This window comes from Stegastes partitus, unplaced genomic scaffold, assembly GCF_000690725.1.
Source record: "Stegastes partitus isolate 25-593 unplaced genomic scaffold, Stegastes_partitus-1.0.2 Scaffold2384, whole genome shotgun sequence".
Classification (NCBI taxonomy): Eukaryota; Metazoa; Chordata; class Actinopteri; family Pomacentridae; genus Stegastes; species Stegastes partitus.
Window position 1 is genome coordinate 2,777 of NW_007580115.1, and position 9,243 is coordinate 12,019.

The window sequence follows — 9,243 nt, forward strand, 5'->3', positions numbered from 1 at the left end:
GATACACGAAGCAAAGAGCAAGAAGAAAAGCCAATAAACGGTTTGAACTGCTCTGAATACACCAACACTGATGACTCGAGCATAGAAGAGAGAAAAGACACTGATTTGTGAACTCTAACTGTGTGCATGTGCAACAGGAAACCTGCGTACGAGATCACGTTTCATTGTTTAAATACAATGAAATGAATGAAATGAAAAATACTTTATTTATCCCAGAAGGGAAATTCAATATTGTAAAAGCTCACTTTAAAAAAAAAAAAAATCAATATAACATATATTTTATACAACAATAATAATAACCATTCAGTCAGTCAATTGTCAGTCAGTCAGATTTGTTCTTCAAGGAACAAGGTGTGAATTGTGGGATTGCATGTGCCTTATAATCTTCTGATCAATCTTTTGACCTGAATTATGCAGGTATTTTTACTATTTTAATAATCATCACCAAATATGCCTTATTGTATGAATCACTTGTGGTAATAATCACTGAAGTAATGTGAAAGTGACCTTGTTGTGTTGAAGCTCTTGGATGAACAGAAGCAGATCCCTAAATTTGGGTCTTTAACATCTGTTTCCAAAACTATAGGGGGGTGGTAGGAAACTTTTTCCCATTGGGTTTTCATTCCTACTTGCATCTGAGTCTCCAGTGTGTCTCTCTGTGTGTGTCAGCCTCCTCATCCTCCCTCAACCTCGCTGAACTTCCACATCTTTACCAGACGGACTTTTAAATTGGTCTTTATTCTGCTTCTTCCACAAAAGTACTGTTCACAGTTTTTCATGACACTTTTTATTCGCTTCATTCCATACATGTGCATGCTACTCCACCTCACCAGCTCTGTACGTTCACTTTGAGGTTTTTTCAACAACAACATCAGATTGAACAAACTTCCCTCCTTGAAACAATCAACATGCACTAATTATCATGGAAGCCCAAAAATCACGGTCCAAGTCCCAGTTTGGTGTCAGACACTACTCATGTATAACATGGCCCCTCCAGCTGTGTATATTGTAGAAGCATCTGCCTGAATGCTGCTCATACTGCAGCCCTCTGCTGTTATTGTCCTCCAGGTTTGTTCTGTTAAATCAATGAGAGCAGCCAGTCGTAGAGCTCACACATGAAGCCTACAGCTCACACTACATTATGCACGACTTTGGTTCAGATGAAAGTCCGATTCATGATCAAATATGAATGTGAATCAGAGATGACAGCATTTCTTTCCAAAATCTGAACTGGTTTCATCTCCAGTGTGAACGCAGCCTGTAGCAGCTGCGGTCTGGTTGTCTTCACAGCTGATGATGCAGTTCCTTCTTGCTCAGTATCGACATGTAGGACGGATGCTCCACATAGCTGTAGTTTATTACTCCTCCTTCATCCTCATAATCTATATCGTCCTCCTCGCTTTCATCGATATCATCATCGTCCAGACAGCGACTGTCCCCGTCTGATCCCTCCTCCTCGTCCTCCTCGTCTTCCTCCGGCACGTTCTCGCAGCTCATCCTGATCTTCCTGCGGTTGTTGTTCCTCACCGACGCCTCCAGAGCCTTCTGTCGCCGGTAGAAGTGGGAGAACTTGTTGAAGATGATGGTGATGGGCAGCGCCACCACCAAGGTGCCGCCCAGGATGCAGCCGCTGGCCGCCAGCTTCCCGGCCACCGTGACAGGCACCACGTCCCCGTAGCCCACCGTGGTCATGCTGACCGTCCCCCACCACCAGCAGGCCGGGATGGTGTCCAGACCCACGTCCTGATGACAGAGACACAGAAGGAGGCTTTAAATTTAGGTGGTTACAGGTTCAACAACATGACCACACATACAGTCATCCTCAAATGTATTCATATCGTTCCATTAAAGAAAAGACAAAATTCACAATAGTCACTCAAATAAGAAACTGAAAAAAGTAATAATAAATAAAAAATTGCTAAATTGTAATATAGTGAAATAGGTCGTTGCTTTTGAATTGTGGTTGAAAAGAATAATGTTTAAAAAAATAAAAATAAAAAACTGTCCTGGACAAACTAGAGCACTTTGCTGATGAACAGTGAGATCAAAACACCCGTCAACAGGTGCAGAAGTCTGATTGAACATTATAGAAAACACCTGATGGCAGTGATTGGCTCAAAGGGTTGTTCAACTAAATATTAGTTTACAGGTCCCATCATGCTTGTTTTTAAAAAAAAAAAAAAATTCTGTTGAACCACAATTCAAAAGCAACGTCATGATTTTCATTAATTTTATATTTATTATTACTTTTGTCAATTTCAGCTTATTTTAGTGACACCTGTTTTTTTTCCTTCTTGAATGGGAGGGTATGAATACATGTGAGGACGACTGTACAACCCATCCAACTGCACATACACCCCAGTCTATAAAATCAAAGCATGCCAATATCAGAATGCAACAAAGGCTGAAAACTACTGTTTTTCTGGTAGAAGACTTAAAAAAGAACAAACATTTCAAAAACACATAAGGTTCTGACAGTGCAGACCAACTTCCTCTATTCTAGCTTTATTGCATCAACAGATTAAAACATTTAAATGTTTTAGTTATGGCTTCAAAACAAATAAGCAGCAACATCGAAGCAGCTGCTGGTGACCGCGTAGTCTTGTTTCAGTCACTATGTCAGACTTGTTCCATTGTCAAACCACAGAAACAGAAATTATGCAAATAGGAACAGCTTTATTGGGACTTGAACTGTATTAAAATACAGTGTATGTGAGCACAGGGAGCAGGAGAAGTGTAGAAACCACCTTGTTCTGCTTTAATATGCTTTCAGTATTTCTAAACGTCTACACTGACCTGATTCAGATTCTGCTGTCACCACCTTTGTCTAAAATCGTAACCCTGAACACAACCAACAACTGACTGGACCCAAAAATGAAAACCTTAAAATGCAACAACTACATAATGGTATGGAAGAAAAACATCTGTTAATGATATGAACTGAAGTTAAAGAAACACTGAGAATTTTGTTCATTTTCAGTGAGACGATTGGGAATGTCTTGAAGAAAAGTCAGAGGTTAAAACAGTTTGCAGTCTGGGAATCTTAAATGTCTGCAACATGTCAGGACAATTCATGCAGGAATCCAGATGTTAATGAAGGATGATAACAAAATAAAATCTGAATGCCTTTTAGTGAGTGAGCCCAGCGTCAGTCAGACCTTACCTCTTCGTATTCAGCGGTGTAAGCGATACCAGAGAAGACAGACACTCCGACCGCCAGGTAGAGCAGCAGGATGCCGACCTCACGGTAGCTGTGCTGCAGATACAAGATGGACGACAGCTGGTTAGAGGTCAGGCTGAGGACATGGAGGAGGCTGAAGGTCGTCTCAACACTTGTCTTTGTAAAACAACACAATACGAACCGACACCAGGTCACTGCAGAGATGTTTGGTGGCTTTTGTCTCATGATGAAAACATTTAGAAAGTACGATGCACGTTGTTTCATGTTTTGCAAATTAGAGGAAACAGTTTCACACATTTTCTTAAAATTAAGTTCCACATGTATGTTGCTTCTTTTAAATGACATGGCTCTTCTAAAAGAGTCTAATGGTCTGGTTTCTGATCTGCATCTTGTTCTGATGACGTTAGAAAAGCTCATACTGTAATAAAATTTAGCTCCAGATTGCCCTAAAAGCAGATTTGTTCCTACTTCTTTCCTCTGCTTCTTCACTTGTATCTATAAACTGGAAAACATCGACTATCTTTGGGTATTTTTAACTTGTAGTAATGAGTTGAATGAATGTATGGCTGAGAGTTCACTCGTTTTAGCAATTTCCCTGAGGTCTTGTACTGAAGGGATTAATAAAGTTTTATTCTAATTCTAATTTTTTTTTTTTTAAATCAAGCTTTCAAAAATGTACCTTCAAGATTATGATGGTGTATGTACATGGATTGTAAAACAAAGGGCCCCTGGATAACAAAACCATACTAAAAGCCACACAAAGCTGATTTAAGGGTGTTTTGTGTCTTCAGTGATGCATCATTTCCATATCTTTGCGGTCATTTTGCATCTCCTGATTGTCTCTGTATCTCTTTGGTATGACGGAGCATTAAGGCCACATTAAGAAATATATTGTTCCACAGACTTCAAGAATAAAGTCGTAATATTACAAGAACAAAGTGGTAACATTTAAACCAGTTGTTGTAGAAGAGGAAAGTCGTTAAAATGAGGGCCGTGGAGCATTTCGTAAACTTGTACTTCAGCTTTGGTTTCACAAACAGGAGACACTTCATCATTTGTTGCATCAGCACCACATTATCATGAGTATCACGACTTTGACAAGAATCTGCAAGAAAATGAATCTATTCCGAAGAAAGAACCAGACAGACGTGGAGGAAATCGCTGCTTTTGTGGAGGGTGAAATGGCTGGATGTGTATTTTGTTTATCCACTTACTGGTACAATTACGACTTTATTCTCGTCAATTTCTAATTTTATTCTTGTCAAATTCCGACTTTGTTCTTGTCAAACTATGACTTTTTTCTTGAAGTCTGTGGAAAAATCTGTTTCTTAATGTGGCCCGAATACTCTGTTGTACTTTGGAGCCATTCTGTGTCTCTCTTTTTCTTTTTTAAAAAAAAATCTTTTTGTGTTTCTTTTGTGTCTCACTTTGGCCATTTTGCATCTGTTTCTGTTTCCCATTTTGGTCATACTGTGACTAATTTTCTGAATTTAGTGTGTCTTCATGGTCATTTTGAATCACAATTTGGTTGTTCTACATCCCCCTGTAGCCAGGCTGTGTTACTTTGTGAGTATTTTCTGTGTCATTTTGGCTGGTTTGCATCTCTTTGTAGCCATTCTGCTTCTTTGTGGTCACTTTTCTACCTCTTTGTGTCTTATCTGGTCATACTGTGACTAATTTTCTGAATTTAGTGTGTCTTTATGGTCATTTTCTGTCACACTTTTGTTGTTTTGCATCTCTTTGAAGCCATTCTGTGTCTTTCTGTGGTCATTTTATGTTTCTTTTGTGGCTAAATTGTGCTCTTCTGTGTCCAGTTTTGATCATAGTGTGTCTCATCTTCTTAATTTTATGTCTTTGTGCTCATTTTGTGTCACATTTTGGTTGCTTTGCATCTCCCTGTAGCCATACTGTGTCTCTCTGAAGTCATTTTGTGCAACGTTTGGGTTAGTTTGTGTGTCATTGAAGTCATTTTCACCTCTTTAGTTTTGGTTATTTTTGATTATCAGGATTAATACAACTAAGTGCACACTAAACATTCCCACTGTAGTTTGAACTCTGCAGTCTGAAGTGATGGAACATTTATTGGTCAAACTAGCAGAATGCTTTTTACCCTGAAATTTTAAACTTCAGAGCTAGAATAATGTTTGCTTTATGCAGATCTTTCAAATTGTATCAGTGAAATAAATAGAAAAGCAGATTTAACATACTCATTAATTCCAACTGCTGTGCTGCAAGGTTTTATCAGATCACATCACTGCTGAATAAAAAAGATTTGAGAAATGAGCGCCTCCAACTCTAAATTCACAGCTGAATGAGTCTTTTAACCGAGCCATATTTCAAAGGCTTTTCCATTAGGTGACATATTGCTTTTTGAAACACATTTTTGGCATTATCAGCTCTGATTTAAACTGATGTCTTCGGTGCAGAGCTTCATGTTAGTTGATATGCAGGAAAGAGACCAAAGAAGCTCTCAGGGTTTCGCTCCTGATGCTGCTCACGGATCAGAAACAGTTGATTAAAGTGCTGCTGTGCTCTAAATGTAAATATAATGCATCCAAATCCAGTAAACCAGCAACATTTTAAAAGAAACTATTTAAGGCAAAGGTCTCTCTGTTCACATTACAGCTGATGCATAATGATGTTTAATACACAGATGATCCCTGCCCTCATCGTGTAACCCTCTGATAAGATATGTTGACTGTAATGTGACCCGCTGAAGTCCTGCAGATGTAATGAAACTCAGGAAGAGCTGCACAGTAGCAGATCCCAGGCACTGATTCTGCATCTACAACATCCCTGCTGCTGACACTGACCTCCTGTCAGATTGTTCAGAGAGATGACACAAGATGTCGAGTCAAGGCGATGCTATTTATGCAGCAAATATTTAACAACAGAAATCCAACAGAAGTGTTTCCAGTGACGAGTACTGACTGATTTCAGCATTTATCCTGTTTAGCCCTGAGCTATTTTTTCAGGCCTTTGCTCGAAAATTATATACCCATAATAAAAACAGTTTATCTCTGCAACCACAAGGTCTATTTGAATAATTCTTGTGTCATAATAAAATGAACACTTGTAAGATTTGTTCAGATGTGTAAATATCAGTATATATGTTACTGGTTAAGAGTAAATGAAGATGGCACAAATGTCAATGAAAATTTTCAGGTTTGCCTAAAAAAACAAACAAACAAAAAATTTCAGGATAATGATCTCTCTGGAATGATCCAGCTGCAGCTCTAAACATCTCCCAGATCAGAGCACATCATGTGAACATTCTGTCTGCAAAGGTTGACTCTGATAAAGTGAAGTAGTTTTTAGTCCAGACAGTTCAGGTGAGCTCACATTCTGGCACACTGGTGACCATCTGAATGTTCTCATGTACAAACTAAATATCCATTATCTATACACCGCTTAATCCTCATTAGGGTCGCGGGGGGGCTGGAGCCTATCCCAGCTGACTTAGGGCGAAGGCAGGGGACACCCTGGACAGGTCACCAGTCCATCGCAGGGCCACACTTAGAGACAGACAACCAAGCACACTCACATTCACACCTACGGACAATTTAGAATCACCAATTAACCTCAACATGTTNCAAGATGTCGAGTCAAGGCGATGCTATTTATGCAGCAAATATTTAACAACAGAAATCCAACAGAAGTGTTTCCAGTGACGAGTACTGACTGATTTAACCTGTTTAGCCCTGAGCTACTGTTTCAGGCATCTGCTCAAAAATGATATACCCATAATAAAAACAGTTTATCTCTGCAACCACAAGGTCTATTTGAATAATTGTTGTCACAATAAAATGAACACTTGTAAGATTTGTTCAGATGTGTAAATATCAACATATATGTTACTGGTTAAGAGTAAATGAAGATGACACACATGTCAATGAAAATTTTCAGGTTTGCCTAAAAAAAAAAAAAAACAAAAAAAAAAAACACTTTCAGGATAATGATCTCTTTGTAATGATCCAGCTGCAGCTCTAAATCTCTCCCAGATCAGAGCACTATATGTGAACATTCTCTCTGCAAAGGCTGACTGATAAAGTGAAGCAGAACAAAACTATAAAGTTTTTAGTGCAGACAGTTCAGGCGAGCTCACATTCTGGCACACTGGTGACCATCTGAATGTTTTTATGAAACAACTATATATTTCACTTGTAAATCACTGATGGTGTTCAATACATCCACATGCAACAGTTTTTTTTTTTTTTTTTGAACATTCAACCAGACCGCTGTCTGTGTTGATGCTGATCAGGCTGCTGTGAAGCTCTTGTGGTGACGTAAGGCTGTATCTCCGTAATGATTGGTCGATTTCAGTGATTGACACCTCCTTCGAATCGTTAGAGCCAATAGAATATAGCGATAGCCACCAAAACGAGATTGACAGCACTTTTAGCCAATCAGAATCAGCAGAACGTCATCTTGAAGACGAGCCGCTTGCTGTTCACTACTTAGCTTCCTTCGGCTAACGAAGCCTCCAGAAGACGCCCGGAATGATTTCAGTGTAACACAGGAAGAAGTACTAACTGATTCTGGTGTGGATTTACCGATAAAGTAAACTTTTCAAGGCTGTTCTCTGGGTTGTTTCTCGCTGATGCTTTGATTTTAGAGAGCTTTGATGGACATGTTTGGAATCTGTGGACTGTCTGCTTTTGTCTGAGAGGTTGTTTGTGCGTTTTGCATAAAGTACCAAAACGCTGGAGCCAGAAATGTGATGAGCAGGTTGACTGGGTGGCGCTATATCGATTTCCATATGTGATAATTCATTTAGTTGGTGTTTGAGTTGTGTTTGGGGCATGTAGAAATAGCTGCTATATCCTTGTAGCCCAGGTTCTGCTGTTTAATTTGATGTGCAGCATCACCATATTCTTTCATGATGAGTGCATTGTCTCACACTTCAAGAGTTAAGTTAAGAAACTACAATATTTATATAATTTTGCCCAATTATTTTGATTAATAAATAACCCCCTTACAAAAGTATTTATTATATAAATGTACATGACAAGTTTAATCATTAAGGTTAAAAACTTATACTTTATCATTTATTACATAAATTTACATGACCAATTGAAATATTGACATTAAGACACAACTGTATAATTTATTACGACAATGTACCCGACTAAGTTAATTAATACAGCAAAATGCTACAATATAATTTATTACATACATTTACTTGACTAATGAAATTATCAGGGTCAAGAACTTTTTATATTTTATTATATATTACACCAAACAAGTTTAGATGTAGAGATTAGGAATCTAGAATATTATCTATGATATCCATGTATCTGTTTAATTTAAATGTTACAGTTAAAGACCCCAAAATAATACACTGTGGAAGTAGTTTAAATATTAAGGTTAAGCACTTTAGATTAATATTTATTTATGCAAATGTTAAGGTTTAGATCCTGCAGTATTATACATGGAGAGGAAGTACAAAGACAACAGATGTAACCAATGTAAATGCATCATACAGTCAAACTCCATGTTACATTATAGTCCACAGTGATGCAAAGAAGTTTCAGTTTTCATTGGAAATCATCCACTGCAGTGGGAACTAACTGGACCGAGCAACGAGCAGCACCTTTAAATCTAATTTCAGCGTTCTGGCACCTATTCGCTTCATGAAAACAACAAATATTACCGACTTGGAACAACACCATCTCTGATCACGATGAGGGAAGCAAACATTGTTTAGTCTCCAGGAAAGGCTTCTCTCTTTCACATTTCAAGTCACTCAAAGTCTAAAGAAGGAAAGGCACGCACATCCCCGAGGCCCACTGGGTTGGGTGCTGGATCACAAAATGTCAAAAATGAGAAAAGAAGAGAAGAACGATCCACACACCAAAAACAGGCTCCTTTATACAATTTATTGGCGTGACGTTTCGAGCAAAATGCTCTTCCTCAGACCGCTAACCATTAGACTGAGGCTGCCATCTTAAGTACCCATAGTGCACAGCATTCATCACGTGGTACATTGGCAGGTAAACAGTACTTTGTAATGTATGCAATCATGTATAGAAAAATATTTTTACAAAAAATGAATAAATAAA

The 9,243-nt window shown here is 38.4% G+C and overlaps 1 protein-coding gene across 1 annotated transcript in view; it reads right to left on the bottom strand.

The window, feature by feature from the left end:
• Positions 1 to 771: 771 nt before the first annotated feature.
• The window catches only part of LOC103374879 (potassium voltage-gated channel subfamily S member 2), a 14,982-nt gene continuing 6,510 nt past the window's right edge, over positions 772 to 9,243 (bottom strand). The window contains exons 8-9 of the mRNA XM_008305031.1: positions 3,164 to 3,256; positions 772 to 1,743 (exon numbers count right to left, since the gene is read on the bottom strand). Coding sequence (XP_008303253.1) covers positions 1,285 to 1,743; positions 3,164 to 3,256 — 552 coding nt within the window. The 3' untranslated portion in view covers positions 772 to 1,284. The remainder of the gene's footprint in view (positions 1,744 to 3,163; positions 3,257 to 9,243) is intronic.